Source organism: Cygnus olor, chromosome Z (assembly GCF_009769625.2).
Source record: "Cygnus olor isolate bCygOlo1 chromosome Z, bCygOlo1.pri.v2, whole genome shotgun sequence".
Lineage (NCBI taxonomy): Eukaryota > Metazoa > Chordata > Aves > Anseriformes > Anatidae > Cygnus > Cygnus olor.
The window spans coordinates 36,279,148-36,300,411 of record NC_049198.1 but is presented as its reverse complement, the minus strand read 5'-3'; the positions used below and the strand labels follow the sequence as shown (position 1 = coordinate 36,300,411).

The 21,264-nt window shown below is 38.4% G+C and overlaps 1 protein-coding gene across 4 annotated transcripts in view; it reads left to right on the top strand.

Annotated features, from left to right (window-relative positions):
- Nucleotides 1-21,264, top strand: part of MLLT3 (MLLT3 super elongation complex subunit) — a 142,246-nt gene that overhangs the window by 106,860 nt on the left and 14,122 nt on the right. For all 4 annotated transcript variants that reach the window (XM_040541512.1, XM_040541511.1, XM_040541515.1 and 1 more), the window contains 3 exons: nt 13,234-13,312; nt 17,959-18,091; nt 19,659-19,758. In XM_040541512.1, the coding sequence (XP_040397446.1) occupies nt 13,234-13,312; nt 17,959-18,091; nt 19,659-19,758 (312 nt within the window). The remainder of the gene's footprint in view (nt 1-13,233; nt 13,313-17,958; nt 18,092-19,658; nt 19,759-21,264) is intronic.

The following is a 21,264-nucleotide window of genomic DNA, read 5'->3' as shown; positions in this document are numbered from 1 at the left end:
TCTCTTAAAACAGAGGGAGCAAATGATTTCAAAGTGTCTCAAGTCAAACAAGTCAGGCAGAAGGTAAGCTTGGCTTAGCAGGAGTCGTATTCTAGAGCAAAGGCAAAAAAGGAAAATATATGGACACTGGAAGCAAGGTGAAGCTAGACAGGAGGACTACAGAGATGCTGTTTGCCATTGTAGAGAGAAAATTCATGTGGCAAAAGCTCAGTTAAAGTTGAATTTTGCCAGTACTATAGTGGACGACAGAAAGGGCTTTCTTTAAGTATGTCAGGAGCAAAAGTAGGACAAGAGATGACATTGGTCCGTAACTTGATAAGGCTGGTCACCTCACACATACAGTCGTAGGCAAAGCAGAGACATTTAATGGCTTTGTTGCCTCTGTCTTTAACAGTGATGATGGGCCCTGTGTCCCCTGGAGCCCTGAATCTCCCAGCCGACCCTGAATTTGTAGAGGATTTGCTGCTCTGTCTGACTGCATATACAGGGCCCGGTGGGATTCATCCCAGGGTACTGAAAGAGATGGCTGATGTCATCATAAGACATCTCTCAATTATTTTTCAATGGTCTTGGGGATCTGGAGATGTCCCAGTCAATTGGAAGCTGGCAAGTGTTGTCCCAGTTTTCAAGAAGGGTGAAAAAGAAGACCCTGGTAATTACAGGCCTATCACTCACTCTTTGGTGCCTGGTAAAATTATGGAGAAGATTGTTCTGGGAGTTACTGAAAAATGCTTGAAAGACAATGCAGTCACTGGTCATAAACAAAATAGGTTAATGAGGGGAAAGTCCTATTTAACAAACTTAAATTCCTTTTATGACAAGGTTACCCATCTACTTCACCAAGGGAAGCCAAGGCCTTTCCAGCTCCTTGTGCTGCCCTGCCAGCAAGGAGCTTGGTGGTGGGGGACACAGCCAGGACAGCTGGCCAGAGGGGTGTCCCACACCATGTAGTGTCATGCTCAGCAACAACAGCTGGGGTAAAGGAGGTGGAAGGGAGGGATGTACAGAGTGATGGTGTTTTGTCTTCACAAGAAACTGTTAGGCGTGACAGACCCTGCTTTCCTGGAAGTGGCTGAGCACGCTGCCTGGGAAGTAGCCCAACAATTCCCTGTCTGGCTTTGTTTGCGCGCACAGCTTTTGCTTTGCCTGGTGAACTGACCTTATTTCAGCCCACAAGTTCTCTCACTTTTACCTCTGTGATTCTCTCCCCCATCCCACCTGGGGAGAGTGAGTGAGCAGCTGTGTGGTACTGAGCTGCCTGCTGGGTGATATCACAACCTAGGATCTAGTGCCTGAGAGGAGGCATTTTCCTTTATAGGGTAGCGCATGTCTGCCAGTGGCTTGTCCAGCTTCTGAACTACACTGTGCAACTTGGGCTCAGGTACTCAGGCTGGTTAGCATGCTGTTATTGCCCAGCAGGTGACTGAGGGGAAAAAAAGGCAGGCACTAACTACCCTGGGATGTCCAGTAGTCAGCACCTGTTCTGATCTCCTAACGCAGTTACAAAGTTACAGCAGGAAACAAAGCAAATCTTATCTCTGCTTAGTGATAAACTTTCTGCTCTTTTTAAATAATCTTTCAACGTATGAGTTAATCACCATGTGTGGTGATTTCTCTGTGGTGTATCGCATATGTTGCTGTATGGGGCACTGCTGTTTTTCTGTTGACTTTGGGTTGCTGTCAAGTGAAGTGTGTGTCCCAGTTTTTCTTTGTGCAGCTTTGTTGAGTATTGCTTTTCCAATACGTTTGTAATTGGAGTTCAGCATTGCTGATAGACTCAGCGTTCAAAACAGTATGGGTCTTTTCGAGTCACATGAGCTAACAGAGCTATTCAGGAGCTTTAGTTTATTCGGTTAGAAATGGCCAAGGATTTGCTTTACTGGCTTTGCTGTAGTGTATAAAGTCGAGCAGGGAGTAAAAGCATGCTAGATTTATAGCTTTAATGAGGTGTATGAGTATTAGCAGAGTCCACTTGAAAAACTTCAAGGATTATGCTTTTAAATTCAATAACAGGATGTTTTAATTGAAGAAAACTGAATGCTTCTTATGTGGGACAGTGCAGCAATGTGATAAAATATAAAATGGAATTGACCTTGTTTTTGCTTTCTGATCATGAAATATAGTGATGATCTCATAATATTAAAGTGAGCTATACACTGAGTGGGGGAGATACAAAGGTTTGGTTCCAAGGTAGGTTTCTTCCATGGCCAGAGCTGCCCCTTCTGAACTGTGGAATCACAGCAGAAGGGATGCTGTCTTATTTCTTCCATGTTTGTTACCAATTTTGCAAGGCTGGGTAGGGAGAAAAAATAGTGCAAAGCTCTAAATGAATCTGTAGCAGCAGAGTGGCACAAAGGAGATGAAGCTTAGATGTTGCTAATCTTCTCAGTACATCAGTGGTTCTAGTGATCTGAATACAAACTCTTAAAATTCACCACGTATGAAACCAGAGGTTTGTGGATGTTTTAGACAGTGAATGTAGCTCTCTTTTATGAAATGCTGCCTCCAGACTGATTATGTTGCACATGATGAGTGTTGTATTTTTCTTCCTGCAATTACAGCATTGCCATTGGTAGTAGCAGCTTTTTGGCATGCTGTGAAGCCTATTGGGATAGAGACTTAGAAATGCATGCTAGCAAATTGTGATTGCTCGAGGGTGAGGCATTTTGGTTTTTAAAAGCATGGTACTTTAGCAAGCCATTTGCCTGTATAAAAAATGCAAAAACTTCTTAGGAAGTCCATTACAGAACAATGAATATATAGCAGTGCTTGCATAGACTAGGGTCTTGTATTTAATGAAGTGCTTGCATGTCTTAAAGCAGTCTTAAAGTTGCAACATGAGTACCTTTTAAAAGTAATCCATAAAATAGCACTTTGGATCTGGCATAAGATCTATTAATTTGACTATTACAAATGTGCAAGAATATCTGGAAAACCCCCATTGTCTTGTAAAACCTCCAGGTCCTTGTTAGCTGAACAGTCCTGCTTTCTGCCAGGGCTGGGAGCCAAAGTAAGATCTCTTTCAGATAATACTTAGTTTAAAATAATAGCAGTGAACGAGAGCTCCATATGGAGTTTTCATGTAGTTAACCTATGTTTTCTGGGGAAAAAATAAAAAATAAAAATGCTAGGTTTGAATTTTGTGTGTGAAATTGGGACTCTCTTAACATCATTAATGACGTTGAATACTGAGAACAGAGGAGATAAGTTTATACTGATCATGTCCTTAATTTCAGGCTGTGGATTGTGGATTTGCAAGCTGTCATATTCTTACAGTCTTTACTTTTTACTTAATGTTTTTATCCATTTTTTCTGCCACTATCAACCATTGCTGTGGGTTTGTTTGCCTACAGCACTCCAGTGTGGATGAGGTAATTCAGTAGTCACGATAGCAGATAAAATACCATACAGTCCAAAATACTTCCTTCCAGATCCTGCTCAGAGAGAAATGGTGGCCTAAGCTGGTCGATCCTCTGTACAGAAACGGTAGAGATAGACAGCAGGCACAAGTATGCTGAATGGTCATCAGCATCTACTGTAGTGTGAGGCTATTCAGCTTCTGTACTGAGCCTATTTTCGTCATCTATTGCTATGGAGGGAAAATGTTTTTGCTTCACTCGCAAAAGCTTAAGTGCACATTAAACTGTTCTGTATGCGGTGAGATGAGTCACTGTGGGATAAGGAAGCAGTGAGACCAACAGGCAGTGATGCTGTTGTGGCAGCAAGCTGGGATGTTGAGCTTTTGTTACTACAGTGTGTTTGGAATTCATTGGCTTACAAAAATACAGCAGATTTAGAAATTAAACGGGAGAAGTACTGTGTAGGTATGGTTAAATGTTCAGGTTACAACTGCAACTTTGCAAAAGTCAGGAAATATTGCATTCTTGAGGTAAAGTCATATGTATTGCATTATTTTTTCAATTTTAGGAGGTGTCATATTTCAACACAGAAAACATATGAATATCATTGTATGTTATTAGGCTACTGGTTTAGTCTTCAGTATTTGACCTCATTCACAAGAGTGGCTACATCTGTTTCAGTGGAGACCACTCATGTGGATTAACTCAACCATTTGCATAAATGCATTTTTGGACTGGGGCCTTGTTTTCTGTCTTTTAGCCCCAGAAAGTTCTATTCATACATTTGCCTGCAGCAAGTAAGGATTTCAACTGGGTATGTGCAGTGCCAATATCTTAATTCTTCAGTGACATTGAAGACTATATGTTTGGACCAATAAAGTCATGACAGTTTTGCTGTGTTGAGATGATTGTGGCTGAAATGCTGTAGATTTCTTATGTTAATCATGATCATGTGAGATCTCCTTGGTGCAGATTTCATTGCTTTTAAGTTGCTTTATCTGCTTACATCTATTATGTCGTGATCTAGTGAAACGGCTTTATATAATTACCATAAAATCCAACACCTGTTAGTTACCAGCTGAAATAGTTTAACTCTGTCTACGACAGTTAGATCTATCTGAGGCTTTTATGCCTTTTTAATGCGGAACCACCAAGTTTACAGTTGTTTTCTTTGGCAAAAATGGCATGTACTTCTGAAAGTTGCTGCCAAGCTCACTGTGAAATTCCTTAGATAATTTTCATAGAATTTCCCGTTCAAAAACTTGCAATCTAGAGTGATGACTGATGTGATTTCTCCAAGACAGACCATAAACACACAATGTAATTTTTATATTTTAAAGGCTTAGTAATCCTCTGGAGTGTAATTTTATCAGGGAGAATGAGCTCTGTCTGAACATACTGCTACTGTGGGTGGAGTATCTATCATGGATGTGTAGAATTAATGGAAATTTATTGCCTGCTGATGAGGTGACACCTTTCAGCAGTCCATGCTGTGGAGGGAGTCCTGGAGTTGTCTGAGGTGTCTGTGGTTGATGTTGTACCTTGGGTGTGTCTTGGGGGGCTCTTTCTGAATGGGTGAGGGATGCTTTAGGTGATCATCTGATGCCTGCCTGAAATTCAAGGATGACAGTACCTGTAGACGATTGTTCTGTATGTAATTGTTCTTTCAGTGTCGACACGTGCATGTGACCCTGGTATACAAAATAACTCAAAGCAGATGTAATCCAGCCGTGCTATTTCTTGCCCTTTGCGTGGCTGCCTGCTTCCACATAGCAATAGCATCCAGTTCTCCATCTCAAAATCAGTTCATGTCGAGCAGCAGTTACTGTTCAGAGAACATGCCTGTAACTAATTCTGTTAATAAATTTTGCATTAGCTGAAGATAGTCATCCATCACCGCACTGGCAACAGAAAAACTGTCATTTACTTGTTTTAAGAAGTGTTGGTGTGAATTTGGTTTATCTAAATCATTTTGTCATTCAGTGGTGCTGTCTTAGCTTAGTAATTTAGCACAGTTGATGTTTTTGTAAAAAAAAAAAAAAAAAAAAAAGTAAGATGGATTTTTCCTCAAACTAATTCCTTTGAACAAATAAACAATTAACTTTGAGTAAAACATTCAGCTATGTTGGTAGTAATTCCCATAAAACCTATCTTTTTCTGTTAAAAGCCAAGGTTTGTATCTCCCCTTGAAAATATAAATTACCTGGCCAACTGAAATACTTTGAGGACTTTGAGGACTTAAGTGGGATGTCAAATGCTCCTGTCCAAGCAGCAACATCTCATACCATTCAAAGATTTGTATTTAACTTTTTATTTTGCTAAAAATGTGGTCATTAGTGGTGATTTTATCCCATTGAAAATGATACTCCTTGCATAGACATGTAGGATAGCAAGACAGGGCTGCATAATTCTAGGGGACTGTATGTAGGGTTTTTTTAATGATCTTGAGACACGTTAGCTGTTTTTGTCATATGTTTGAATCTCTGTGAAGGAATTGCTTACTGTAAACTAACTGTGCTGCAAGCCATCTGGCAGAAGTGAAGGAAATGATATTCCATGTTGGAGGCGTTGATGCATCAGGCAGCAGAGTTAGGAGGAAGGGATACATGGAGCAGTGAACCTGTCTGAATCTGCTTAGGTAGTCAGAGAATTTGTATCACAACGTCGGAGCAATACAGGAGAATGTTTAAAGGAGGCTGATATATACCCTGACACCAGGAGAGCTGTATTTTACAGCTGAAGTTGACAGGCAGCTCTTCTGGTGCCTGAGCACTCTTGAGGGAAGATATATCTGTGGATAATGGATACCAGGAACAGCAGTAACTGAACCAATGGCATTGCCATTCCTTACTCTTATCAGGAGATTACATACGGGTCTGACCTGTATGCTTTTAATGATTCAAATTATCAGCTACAAAAGTGTTATGGTTTAAACCATGACAAAAAAGGAGTAAATATAAGCTATGATAATTTTAATTTCTTTCATTGTATCCATATTTTTTGTTGCCCAATAATACAGTTTATTTACTACATTGTCATTTTATTCTATGGATTCTAAAAGGATTTGATTTCAAGATGGTGCCTATTGCGTAGCACCTTCCCTAAGGAGAATAAAATATGAGTGGGCCTGAATATCAGTTTTTAAAAATGGTCTGAATATTCCGGAGCACAGCAGTTCACAGGTTCAAGGCCAGAGACTGCAAAAGGGAAACAGCCACTCTTAGTGTTCTTGTTAACCTAAATTTGCTTTGGCAGAGGACCTTGAGGAGTAGACAAAATTTTGCAAGGTAGATGTTACAGTTTTAGCCAAAGAAAACAGTTTGTAGGTGTGATGATTCAGCTTGGTTTATTTGTGCCATATACAGTCTTCTTGATCCTTTGAACGTTGTGAAACTCCAGATTGATTGATAAGGGTTATAATACATGGAAAGAGACCTTAATTTAGCCAGTATTTTTAATACTATAATAACTTCAGTTACCTGTATCAATTACAACTATATGACAATGCATTATAATGCTTTGAGTAAAATGTAGTTTAAAAATACACAGCTCTTCTTTTAGAGATTTTATTGTTTTTTATCTTGTGTTATTAACTTATTACTTGTTATGTAACAACTGCAAAATTCTCTCTACTAACAGAGCTGAAATCACAGTGTCAGAAATCTATTCTAAGTCTGCAAAGTGGACTTAGTATTGAGGAGCTTTAAGTGAGCATTATTTTTTTTGTATTAATTGGTGGAAATACATTTGGAGGCAAGGATACAGAACACAGATGTCAGCTGTAAATGGTAAAAGACCAGTAAAAATCTGGCAATCTGTTCTGTGTTTTTTTTCAGAGAATCAGCACTGCACAGTACGATGTGTTTATAATATGTATAAACTTTTGTGAAAGCCATTACACAAATGCATAATAATATTAGCATAGAGCGAGTGCTTAGGAACCATAGTGACAGATGCTTCAAAAATATCTATTGAGAAAAACGTTCATGTGTCATACTGTTGGCAACCACAGCATTGGCATCTGAAAATTGTTGTTCACTCTACGGTATTACTAGACTGGCTAAAAAATACCAAGCTCTGAAAACGGTTTGCAGGGCTTTAATTTGTTCTAGCATTTGAGATTTTTTAATTACAAAGCTTTTTTTATTTCTCCATACAGCTTTTTACTGAAACTGGAAGGTACAGAAATGAAAGCTGAGATCTTAATGTAATTACTTAAATCCCAGGAATCACATTTGAGCAAAGACTAAATACAACAAACCTCCCTATAAAAGCTGACAGGGCCAACACTGCTGTCATGGAAGAGCTGCATTGGTACTCTGTGTGAAATTTTGAGAATAACTTTTTTTTCTGGTACATTGGTTTAGGAGTCAGTGGTCTACAATAGCAAGGATGGTGTGCAGGGACTCCACTGCAGCAGTTTAGAAGAAAAGCTGCTTTTTTTTTTTCTTTCTCAAATATTTAGGTCTGTTTTTACTTGATGTGTATGGTTTTCACGGATTTCTGCATACTGAATATTTAGAGTAGGTTTGTGCTGGGAGCACTGCACAGAGTTTGAGCTGCATAAGAAGAGAGGAACTACGGTGAATTTGCTAAGTCTGTGAGTACCTGCAGAGAAGACCCACTCTCTAATGGTATGGAAATGTACTGTAGTGCAGAATAACATCCATAAAAGAAGTTTTACAAGTAGTCAGGTGGTTCTCCAGCTGCTTCTTTGTTAATAGGAGCACATTGATTTCTAATACTAGGACCTTAAATCTGGGAGAATTTAGATCATCAGCCTTCTTATGGCACCAAAGGTGACAACAAACTGTCCTTTCGCTCTCCCAGATAGTGAACTGAGACTACAACAACATCTGCCCTTCTCAGCACTGGTATATAAAATAAGGCACAGCAGAGAAAACAGGGCAACAGAAGAGAATTGGGAAGTTTTGACTTCCCATGCAGCAGCTGTCAGGGCTGACCAGAACAGCTACCACCTATCTTCTCTTTTTGCTATTAGTCCAATCATAGAACAGAACATGTAGATTAGTTGAGTGAAAACTATCTCATTGGCTTTAATGCCTAGTCTGAATTTTCTAGCTTTCATCTAGTTCTAAGACTGAGAGTTAGACTTTTTTTTCCTAAAATCCATTTCTCTCTTTTGTGCCCAGCTGGCTTGTGAGAGCTTTGTGGATAGAGTGTGTGGAAGTTTTTAAAGGAAAACTAAAAGAGTTGTAAAGTCAAACTCCCAGAAAATCAATACCTGTATATTGCTTGTTGGTTTAGCCTGGCCTTTCGACATCTACAAGAGTGCATAAGCACAGTCGTCATTCTCTCTCCACAAGGCTTTTGTACCACTGAGTTTACAAGATACAGAAAATTCATTGAAAAAGTAATTTACATAGCATATCTTCATCTTCCCATTTTTTCTTTTGTTTGGATATGTTTTTTCTTTAATGAATAATTCTGGTTAAAAAAAAAACTCAAGAAAATACACATCCGTATGCATTTGTATTTGTTGTAATTAATAAAAAGTCATCCAGAAACTATACATCCATATGCATTTCCATTTAGGCACATATATTTTTAAAGTGAATAATATGCTAATATGCAATAAAGGTTCAGTTGTTACCTAAGCTGCATGTTAGCTTTTGTTGTGAGAGATCAACTTCCATTTTAGTTCCCCACGCCTCTCAAAAATACATGATCTGGCACTTCCTGTTAAAATTTTGCATCTTCTTAGTTTTAAACTACTTTTCTCAATATTTTGTTATTTCTCAAATATCATAGTTAGGAATATTTTTTTCCATTTCTGTAAGAAAAGGATTTTTTTTTCTCAGTACTTCCATTCTTCCACCATCTTTGTGAGCTTGCAGTCTGTAAGCTAACTTTTCTCAGTGGCTAAAAAGGGGCAGTTTTACCCTGCCTTGCAGGTTAATTGCCAATGCAGGTGCTGGAGCTGCGATGTGGTGGCACAGAATTTGGCAGGGCGCAGGCAGCTCAGTTCTGACTTAGAGCATTGAGGACATGGAAGTGGTGCCTTCCTGTGGCAGAGGCAGATGTGGGTGGTTGAGGTGGGGTTGTTCTCTGTTGGTGTTTGTTGAGCTACAGGTAGGTTGGATTTCTCTCCTGAAAGCCAAAGTGGTGGTTGATGACAGGGCACTTCAGAGCAGAAGTTTTATGTACAGCAGTCTGTAAGAAGAAGGTTTGTCTAGAAAGTCTTCTGTTTGAAGAAGGTTTGTCCTACGGCACATGTTCCTTCTTCTTGAGATGCTAACTTCTGGCAAAGTGGAAGTAGAAATAATATCCAACTATAAACGGTTTTAAGTGGGTAGAGTTTTCAGTATGTATAGCACAGGGAAACCTCAATCTTTAGACTGTTGTGCCTAAAACCAGGAAATATGTAGACAAGCTGATAGGAAGTGGGATATTACTACAGCACTTCAATTTTATTTCAGGAAATAATACACTAGGTTCCTTTAATGGTGGTTCAGGGGAAGGTATGAAAAGCCCTTGTCACCCACATGCAGATGTTTTCTATTTTTCAGTGTAAGTAAGGAGCTTTAAATGATGGGGTTTATTTTTTCATTTTGCTACATGATTCCAACCAACCATGAAGTATTATGCAAACAGCTCTCTTTTATGCCATGTCATAAACGGGTGAGTTTACCTGAAAATTGTTTCTAGCTTGAGAATAAATTGTTGTACTACTTACCGAAAGAAAAGGAGAGAGCTCAAAATGGACAGAAGCCAAGTGAGTTGATCAAAACAGTACCTTTTCAGGCAAAACCTGAGCTGGGGAGAAGTCCCTTTTCTTGATGAACAGTTTCAAAACACAGAATCCCTCAGAGACAAGTAATAAAGCAGTCAGCGTCTCCTGTGCATCAGTGCAAGAGCAGTAAAACGAAATAGACTGAGCACAATAAATTATATCGGGTCATTGCACTAATGAACAGTTTGGGCCCAAATCTCATTAGTTTGTCTGCAGGAAGAGAAAACTAGTAAAACAGGAAAAGGACATCAGAGAAGGTCTTTGCTGGTCCTGTCTTAGGCTTCTATTGTTGAAGGGCACCCTTTTAGCTAATTTCAGACCCATTAAAAAAATCTACTTGGTGATTAGTAACCAGTGGATAAGAGTAGAAAGCCCAAGTGAATAAAGCCATAAATATCTAAGTCCTTGGGATAACAGCCTGTAAAGCTGTCAAAAAGCATTGCTTAAGTGACAAAAGATAGCCTCTGGTAACAAGAAGCTGTAGTGCTATAGGCGCTAATCCATATTCATATATGGAAGGCATATTTTTAGTTCCTTCTAAAAGTCAAGTCGTTTCTGTTAATAATGTTCATTCTTATGCTAAAAGTAGTTGTTTGCACCGTCCTTTGAGTGTGTTTGCACTTCAGGTTTCTCAGAGCAGAAAAAATGTTTCATTTTCAGCAGTTAACACTTTAAACATTTATGCAAATCTGTATTTCTTGGAATAAATGTTCAGGTAGGGCAGTTTAAGGAAGTAGTGGTTTCAAGTGACATTAAAAACCCCTTTTAAACAAGTAGGGATGACCATTTGTGTTTCATTGGGAGTTTCTGTGGTTTGGCCTCTTAAAGTTAGTGCAATTCCCTCCTATATGCATTTATAACCATTACTGCTGTGGTCCTTTTTCTTAAGTTAATACTGGGAGAAAGTTTTGAAATGGAGGAATTGCACTGATATTTGCATGCCTTATGCTGTGAACAAGATCAGTCCTATTTCCTTTTTTCTTTTTTTCATTTTTAAAGTGGCTCAAAAGGAAAATGAAGTTTTACTAGTAAATATCTCTGCAGCTATGTGATGTATTTATTTATTTTTATAGTTTTAGCACTTCTTTAAGTATTTTAAATTGAATATGATAGTGTTTGGATTTTTATTAAAGGAATGGATTTTACATAATCTACTGTTGGTGTGGATATTAATAAAGGAAAAAATATTTTTCAAGGAAATCTGCAGAAACCAGTTGTCAGCTAGTAATTTTGCTGCAAAAAGCAGAAAGTGAGAGATAAGCCAGATGTCTAACGGTAACCTGCAGCTGGAAGACTGAAATTAGTTTCCAGAATGGTAATGTTTTTAAAGTTTGCATTGATTTTTGTTCTTTAGCAGTACCGTCTGTATCATGTCATCAGATTTATTTTACAGCTAAAATCAGAAAATAAGCCAGTAAAAAAAAAAAATGGTTTTGCAGAAAATTCAGGCATTCTAAATTTTTTTTAGAGAACTGCTTGGCTTTTTTGAAGCAGTGCCAAGCAGTGCTGCCTTACCTTCAAAAAAGTTCCCATCCTGTGAACCATGTTAGAATTGCACTTGTCAGTCAGAAGTCAGGAAGGGATTTTATTTTTCGTTGGGTTGGGTTTCCCTGCAGAGGGTTGGTTCACATGTATACAATTTGTATATGCCCATACAGTCATGTCCAGAATTTATATTTTGACTGTGTTTGTGAGAACTGTGTTCGTTCCAGGAGAGCAGATGTCAGTGGTGTTTTTCTCAAACATTCTGTTGCCCAGATAGGCATCTTTCAGTGTGAGAAAAGTCGGTGAAAGGCCGTAAATCTGCCTGTTCATTATGAAAAGCAACAATAGATTGTTTTATGGAGAAAAGGCAACTGTTGGGCTTACTTACCGATGTGCATGAAAACTCTCAAGTTTTGCAATGACTGGATATTACTGCTGTGATTTTTGAAAAGGATTTTAGTTCCAGATTAATCTCAAGAGTTGTTATACGGGCAAGGAGAGTCAGAGAACTTCCATTAGCCTGGTTAACATGTCACAGTAATGAAGTCATATGAAGTTCAAAGATGAAGCAGGTTTTATTTTCAGTAGTAGATTTTTAGATCATTACTACGTAACCTACATTTTCACCAGGCTTTCCATGTGGACACTTCCTGTTTTGTGTTCTCTGTTGGAATTCCCTATACCCATGTACGAGATTTGTTCTTGTCTCATATACACAGCTGCGTGTGCAAGTACATACCAACCGCACACTGCAAGCCACCAAGCCTAAGATAACACAAGGAGGTCAGGAGGCAAGACTTCTCAGTGCAATGCTCATAAGCCATAGACAGTGTGGGAAAATCTATATAGAATTGAGTCTAGATGAGGTAATAGGACTTTCTAAGAAATGTTATATAATTTTAGAGGGAAATACGTACTTTTTAAACAGCAGTAGAAAACAGTGCATATAACTGCTTGATAAATAATGTAAACTGATGTTAACAACTCTGTTTTGGATAGAAAACTAGCCTTGGGATAGAAAACTAAATCTGTGGGTTCAGAATAATTTCCCTGTGTAAAATAATGAAGTCTTTCTGGTTTAGTCACAGTTGCAATCCATAGGACCTTACTATGTAAGGAAAATCTTGTGATACTAAGAAATAAAGTTACAGCAAAGAAAAATTATTCTAAATGCTCATCTTAAGACTTATTTTCTAAGGATGAGGAAAGAAAACTGATTAGAGTTTTCTGGCGTTTAGCTTATCTTCTCATGTCTTTCTCTCTCTTTATATTCCACTAAATCATTTTTAATTTGGAAAATGTTGCAACTGCAGTATGGCGAGGACAGAGTAGCCTTAGGTCCATTCTCTTATAAACTCATTTAGGCTTACATGTTGAATAGCCTTCCAAACATGGTATCTTTTTGTTGAGAAACTGACTTTAGTAAAGCCTGTACATGACACAGTGTACATGTATGTTGAGTGCATAGCAATTTGAATAATGTTTGGCTTGCTGGCACTTGGAGATCCGAGAGTATTTTCTGTTCAGTAGTTTTTTTATTCACAGCATGCCTTAAACAGTAGCTAAAAGTAAGAGTTGTAGGCAAAAAAAAATGTTTATTACAATGTTATTTATTTTCTTTTTTTTTCTTTTAAGTCTGAACAGCCCAGTCCTGCCAGTTCCAGCTCCAGTTCCAGCTCCAGTTTTACACCATCTCAAAACAGCAGACAACAAGGTACCCAGGAAGGAAAAGAAATTGAAAGAAATGTGTGAAACGAACGGGCCAATACAAACAACTGAAGGCATCTCATTCTCACTTTTCTGCTGACTTTACAGCCTGGTCACTGTTTTGCTTTAGAGACTTTTGCTCAGGTGTTTGCAGATCTGACTGTAAGGGCAGTATAAAAGGGGAGATGATGTGTGTCTGTCTGAGAAAACTGCACGAAGGCTATTTGTTCTAAAGCACCAGATGACATGCCAGTCAATTTAAATGCTAAACTCCAAAGAGCTTCTGTTCTTGAGGCTGTCCTTTTGCAGGTTTGTGTCGCATGGCACCTGTGTGCCATCTGGAGCGCTGCTCAGGCTGGCATTACTTCCAACGGGAAGTGCATGAATGTGCGTATGTGGATATCCCCCCCAAGGGTCGTGATCTTCCCGTGCTATGGGGAAGTTTTCAGAGCATGCTGGCTTACCTTTGGAAACATGGCAGGGGAAGAATATGGTTAGATTTCAAGTTGACGTTAAGTTTACATTTTGTTTTTTTGGCCAATAATTATGGTTTACTCAGAACTCAGTAAAGAAATGCAATTTTCTTCCCAGAGAGCTTGCCAAAGCAGGTTTTCTATAAATCAGTTGAGATTCATTCTACATGATCTATTAAACTACTTAGTTCTTGCTTGGCAATTTTCCCTGGGCTGTAAGGTTTTACAACTGATACATTCTTAATCAGCTTTTGTTTTATTCTTTGGATCTGGAAGCATTAAAAAGGCAGCTTTTGACTAATTAATATTGCATCTGTTTTATCCATTTTTATTCCTCAATGGTAGACTTGCTTTTAAGGTTATGAAAATACATTAGTACCTCAGGCAGACAGTTTTTACAAAGGTCTATGTATTATACATGCCTGTCCTGCTGCCTTTCTGGAGGTGACTGGTACTGATTTTATAACATGTTTTGGAAGCATTACTACAGGTGAAAGAAAGCAAGCCTTGAAGTGAACTGTGGTTGATGGCTGACTTCAGGCATTTGATTTCTAACTAAGGCTAAACAAAAACCTATCTTGTTGAAACATTTCTGCACTCATGAAAACCTCATTAGTGGTGTGAGCTGTCATTACAAGCCAACAGATTTGGATACCCGTTCCTGTATTCCTGTTACGTTACCTTCCTTATGTTAGGCAAAAATGTGTTGATGTAGTGTTTTCTTCTGGGCAAACTGGATCCATCTATTTCTCCTGGGTCATATATAAGAAAAACCACAGACTGTCTTTCAGTTCTGTACCTTCTCAAGCACAAGTGGGAGATTTTCCTTCTGATGTGAAAAATGTTGAAGTGGTATATGCATCTCCTCTTTCTTGTCAAGTAAATAGTGATTATTGCTTCTTTCTGGGACTTTTTGTTAACTAACATCATCTGCTGTGCCCAGGTGTTGTGCATTTGTATATAACAAGGGATGAAGCACTCGGCATACTGTGATATTTTTGCATTGTATATGTTGTGTTCTGGTCAGAACCCATGCTTTAATTCCCTAACTAAATGTTACTTGCAAGAGCCATTGCTCTTTTTCCTTTGTATTCAGAATCAAGTGCTCACTCAAGTGTCAGAACCACCACAGGATGAACTTTCTTCACCTCTTTTCAGATAAACATTGGGCTAACTGAAGTTTTCTCAAGTTCTTTCACCCTCAGGGCTTACTCTGAGTTTTCTGTGTTTCCTTGCCAAGAACATTTTCTCTTGGGCAACTCCTAGTTCTCAGTTTCTCCTGAGCCACTCTGACCCTTTAGGAGAGGACAACTTCTCTAACCTTTAAAAAGACATTGTCATGAGATTTTAAATTAAGTATTAGCAAGGAGCAGAGTACTAACAGTAACATGGCTACCAAAAAGGACTAAAACTTAATGCTTTACAGATTAAGGTCTACTGAAGAAGTCAACCAGCTTAGTTACAAAACACCTGTTCAGAGTCGCAGACATGGTCTTCCATTCCATGAAAGCATGTCTGAATGTCAGATTGTTGAAGGCCTATAGGGCTGTCAGCCATGGATGCATGTCAGGAGTCCACGCTCATTTTTCTCCAAGAAGGAAGTATCAGCCTGTTGCAAGCTTGAGATAGGGCTGTCTGATTGTCCCTAAAGATAGCAAGGGAGAAGATAAAATATCCCTCTGCTGTACTTGGAAAAAAGGACATAGGCAAGGATAATGAGTTAGCTCAAACTTGGAAGAGCAGCCTATGTAGAGCATGAGGAGTGTGTGCTGTTTTTCATTTTTCTTCTATTTAAAAATAAAATCAAGGACTGAATGACTTGCAACCCACTGCCAGCATAGCTACCATTTTCCATATTTTTGAGTTATGTGCTGATCTTTTATGCAAGATCTGTTATTCATGTCACACTAAATTTCATTACAAAATTAGTTTTGGGTTGATTTTACCTTCCCTGTCATTGTCCTTTTGTTCTGCTTTTTCATCAAGAGCATGATGATGCTTTCCTTTCATCTGTCTTTTTATCTGGTCTTTTCTGTATTTTTTTTTCCTGCCTGTACTTTGTGGTGAGCAGACAAATGCGTTCTTGTGAGCTGACTTTGGTCAATGGAGTTGAGTAGAATGTCTCTGCTCTTAGTGCAGACAGAGACTACTGTTTTCAGTAGGACTGCAAAAGTAGTTGTTAGTATCTTCGCCTAGTAAGGAAACTAGCCTTTCTAGGTTAAAGCTAGCCTGTGGAAATACCCATGTGTTTATCTCTTTGTCTCTTAAAATGTGGATTTCTTTTTCATATATTTGTAATTTAATTCTCTTTTCTAACCCTTTACCTCAATTTATTTAGTCCCATATTTGTTGTTTCTCGTTGGCATGTCTCCCATGCCAAGAGCCAAGCCTGTCAGCAAAAATATTTTGCAAAATGGGCAGATTCTTCCTTCATTCCTGTGCTGATGCCCCAACGAGTGCCCTTTCTTCTCCGTTTCAAAGGAAATATGGTCACTACTCCTATGAAAATCCAAGAAGGGGCCCTTTCCTGAGAGGAAAGAGTTTGGATGGTTAGATAATCAGATGGACTCCAACTTAGCATTTGAAAATGGCTGAGCATGGTCTGCCTGGTACTGAAGCAGAAGCAGAAAACGAAGCACAAATCAGTTGCTTCTGCAGATCAGCAGTGGTTGTACGGACAAGAAGTCTGCCTTACGGACAAGAACTCACCTTTCCTTGTGGCCTATGCAAGTGTCTGGCCCACCAGAAGTTTGCTGAGTGGCACCATCTGGGCCTGTTGCCACCCAACCTCAAGGTGTGCAAATAGATAAAAGAAACCACGGATCTGAACCTTCCCACACTGCCCAGTTTAGGAAATTTCTTGTGCAGCCTTAACGCTAAATCATTCTCAACAGTGGCTTTGAAGTCACTTGCGCAAAACAGGTCAAAATGCCTGTGACCAGAGCCTTGCCAGGTCTGGAGTAATCCACAGGGCTGCTCTTCCTGTCAGGGGAGCACCCTCCCTGTTAGGGGTATGAGCAGGCAGAGGTCTCTCTTCTGTTTTGGCTGTGACCAGGGTTAACTCTCCCTGACTCTTTCCCGTTAGCAAATACAGAGTGGTAAAGTTTTCCCTTTGGAGAGCACTGAGGCCTACTTCATTAACATTGGTACTTGATGGTTCCTCGGTTGAGGGTATTACAGAAACCTGATAGTAACTGCGGATATTGCAGCCATCACTGTTGCTTTTGCTAGCAGTTTTGTATCTCAGATGTGCTGAGATTCTTCAGAATTTAATGCCCTGGGGCATCAACTTCGCTTCCTTTGCTCTTCTAAGCTGGTTTTACCCATTGTTCTTTCAAGGAGCGGCAGTTTTCCCAGATATGTTAAATATGTTATTTTTTCTGTAACTGTCTTTTACAGCAAAATTAATTGAGTAAAGTCGAACTAAAATCCTAGACTGAATTTCTTACAGTTTTATGAGCAAATCGAGCTCCGTGTCTTATATTAATTCTGGAAAGGAGGATGATAATGTGTGGAATCGATGCATTGTCTACATACAAACATTGGCAAAGTGCTTACTTGACCTGAAATTGACCTTGAAATACAGGGAACAGCTAAATTTAAATATACCAAAAATGGGAAGACAAAGACTGCCTTGACCAGTACAAGTTACAGTCAGAATGATTTATTAGACACTGCTTCTCAATACATGAATTAACACAACAAATGTACTATTACCAATAGGCCCCTGTAGATCTGTACTGGTGTATAATACCCTTTGAGAAAGCAAGAAAAGCTAAAGCCCAGCAATGTGAAAGAATCTTGCTTCTGATGATAACACAGTAATACTACATTTCTCCTAAATTAGAATATGCACAGAGAATGCTTGTCATGACAGTATTTTATTTACTTCAGCTATGTTCCAGGGGGCCAAACCTGCAAACACTTGAACACAAGTCACTTCACTGTCATGAGTAAGTCTATTGAAGCTTACTGCGTTGCTCATGTAAGTAAATGATTCATTAATAAGTGCCAGCAGCATAAGCCCCCAGTGTATTACTTCATTTGTTTAATATTTAACACTCTCCTCCCAACACCATGCTGGGAGGGTAACTTTCTGTAATCTGCAAAGTTGAGTGTTTTGCCTTGAAAGCTGCAAAGTGAACTTCATTTGCGTATTTTATTGTTTCTGTTGTTTCAGGTCCATTGAGGTCTATAATGAAAGATCTGCATTCAGATGATAATGAAGATGAGTCAGATGAAGCAGATGAGAATGACAATGATTCTGAATTGGAACGGCCTGTAAATACACGAGGAGGGAGCAGGAGTCGCAGGTGAGTGTCTAGTGATTGCAGATAGCCTGGTGGCCAAAACAATTTGCTTGTTACTAGTGGGGTGAGTTCTAATGTTCTTAAAGAGTGATGAGTAGCAAATGGACAGATAATTCAGACTCTTATTTTTAAAGGATGTGCATATAAAATTGCTTCTCCTAAAAACTGTCAGATTTAGCCATTCCCAATATAAACTATTTCTGTTCTAAACCACATGGTTTTGATGAGCCACATTCATCTGACTTTCCTTGATTTCATGCCATTGTGACTTCAGGGAGCAGTCATAATTACTCTCCGGCATAAAAGAGATAAAATTAAGACCTTTAATTGCCAGATGAGCTATTCTGTACATAGTGTATCATTTTCAAGACCTCTCTGCTTACCAGCTTTAGTTTAGGTTGTTAAATAGGATCAGAATCAACCAAGTGGAATTCCAAGCTAGTTTTCCACTGCATATAGTAAATGATAAGTAAAAGTGCAGACAGAAGGTAAAGCAAGTATCAGTCACAGAAACTACTTTTTAAAAATGGTTCTGCTTCCTAGCTGCATCCTCAAGAGGGCATTCCAAAATTCAACTATTGTTCAGGCAGCTTGAAGCTCTATCTGCATCTTGTTGAAGGTTATGGAAAACCTGAAGCACAGACTCCCTCAGACCTTTTCATAGTGGGTTCTTTATCTGATCCGAAAGGTTTTGCTTGTTCTACAATTTGTTAGTGTGTAACACCTGAGTGACTCTATCAGCAACTGCTTAAATGGGAAGGTAATAGTAAAGTATTAGTGAACATCAGCTGCTTCCCTGCTGCACTTTTGCAGCTGAAATCATGGAGAAAAAGAGCAGGAGGACCAGCAATTTGAGAATTTGTTCACGTCAGTAATTGTGTAATGGATTCTTAAGATCAACTTGTTTTAAATTTACGAGTTTTGTTCTAGTTTTTAACAAAACTTAATATTTCTCTCCAGTATATCCTCAATAATTTTTTTTTCCTTCTTGTGAGTAAATATTCCCTGTTGTTCCTAAGTAAATGAAGGGTGAGACTGACTAGAATATGAGCTTTTTCACGTGTCCTTTCTTGAGATACTAAGTTTTTAAATTTTAGCCACGAAAAACAGTGTTATTTATGACAAGAAACAAAGAACTTTTCAGTGAATCACACTTCCAAGCAGGAAGTACAGCTTTTAGAAAGCTTTTAGAAGAGCAGAAAAGTGTGTCTGAAAAACATGTTCCTCCTTTCACATGGCTGAGACACAGACTCACTCCAGAAATACTAGAAACAGCAGTTTAATTTTCTAAATATTTAATCGTTTCTTTAATGTTAGCTGCTGGTAACTGGACAGTGTAATTTCAGCCAAGTGAAGGCAGGCAGTCTTGTTCTCTGTGCTACACAGAACTTTTTCCGGAGTGCAGCCCTGCACTACTGAGCAGCACTTTTCCAAGGGACTTTGATTAATGATAGGTTCCTTAGCAAGGGAAGCCAGTTCTTGGTGTCCTTCCTCAACGTATAAGCTTGGTTCACCCATGTAAAAAGCTTTTTGACTCACAGTATAAACTCTTGCCTCTGCTTTTCCATAGGGTTAGTCTGAGTGATGGCAGTGACAGTGACAGCAGTTCAGCTTCCTCACCATTACATCATGAATCAGCGCCACCTTTATTAAAAACCAACAACAACCAGGTAAAGTCAGGATTCATAAATGCAAGCCTGGCATAGGAGCGTGTCTTGCAGCTGGGGAACTTACGTAACTGATTACTTAAATTATACTGATTACTTAAATGAAATTACTTTGAAAATTGACATAAGAGGGTGTTTTTTTTTTCAGGAGATGAATAAGTATTTGGTTTAGCAAATACTGTAGAGTAAACTATCATTTTTATCAATATTTACAGAATATGTCCTTTCCATATGTATTAACTTTGTAAGGTAAGCAGCTGCAAGCTGGCTTTACAGCATCGGTTTTACAATTCACACAGTTTTGGGTTTGTGTTAGCAGTAGACACAGTTCAGATTAATAGGCCTTTTTTCAGGAATTTATTTATTATTCTTGTCCTCTTTGCCTCACCAGTGCTTGACTAGAAGATGCAGTATTTTTTACTTTACTAGGAGACATAGGGCTTTACTTCACCAGCAGAAAAAGCACTCATTCTATATCAATAAAAGCTAACTTTTTATTATTATTTTTGAGGTTGGAAAGTAAGGTAGTTCTGTTTTTTATTGGAAAAAAATAAATAACATACAGCTACAAAAAGTGGCAAGGAGCAATCAAAATTAGTTATTTCACCCCCAGTCACCAGTACAGTAAGGCTCTCTAACCATAAAAATTAAACGTAAAAGTTGATGTTATTTAAGTAATTGATTGTCATAATTTATAAAATAGATAATTTTTCTTTTATTTTATAAATATTTTTCTAATTATATTTTTCTATAATTGACTCCTGGCATCACTTGTGTCATGCAGAGCACAGTCATGTGATATACTGGGTGGCAACAAATGGCTCTTTACAGTATTAACATAGAGTCTATGTAGTTAGTCTATGTTTATTAACAAATTTTTTTAGTTTAGAAGGTGAGCCTTGTGGATGAGTCCTTCCTATATATTCTCCCCAAATTGTTTCGTTTTATTTTACTTTTTTATTTTTTTTTTATTTTATTTATCTCTCCCCTCTCCTCTTCTTCTTAAATAAGGTTTCCAATACAAGCTTACTGACAGTGCAAAACTTTATTCATGTCAGTTAAATATTCTGGAGGGAAAACCAGGGAGTAGAGTGTGTGCATAGCGAAAAACGAGGTTCCATGACCAGAAAGCATTCTTATCTACAACAAATTCTGTAGGCTTTTCTAAGATTACCTGTATATAAGTTTCAAGTTTTTTTTTAAGGGATTCTTTCTGGAAATAAACAAACCATGAAATTTAGAGAATATTGCATTTGCTGGAGACATAAGCATAAGAAAAATCAAACATCTATCTGTGGCTTGTTGTTTAATGAATACATTTACTTCTAAAGAGGAAATATAATTTTTAAGTAATTGTGAGTCTCAATAAGCAGCAGTCCACTCAGTCACATTTCTCATGTTCCTTTCCATTTCAGTGACCTAACAAAAGGTCTGCCTGCACATTTAGATGCTCCAAAAAATAGCAGTGAGCTAGCTAAAACTGAATGTCTCGTTATTTTCTGACATTTT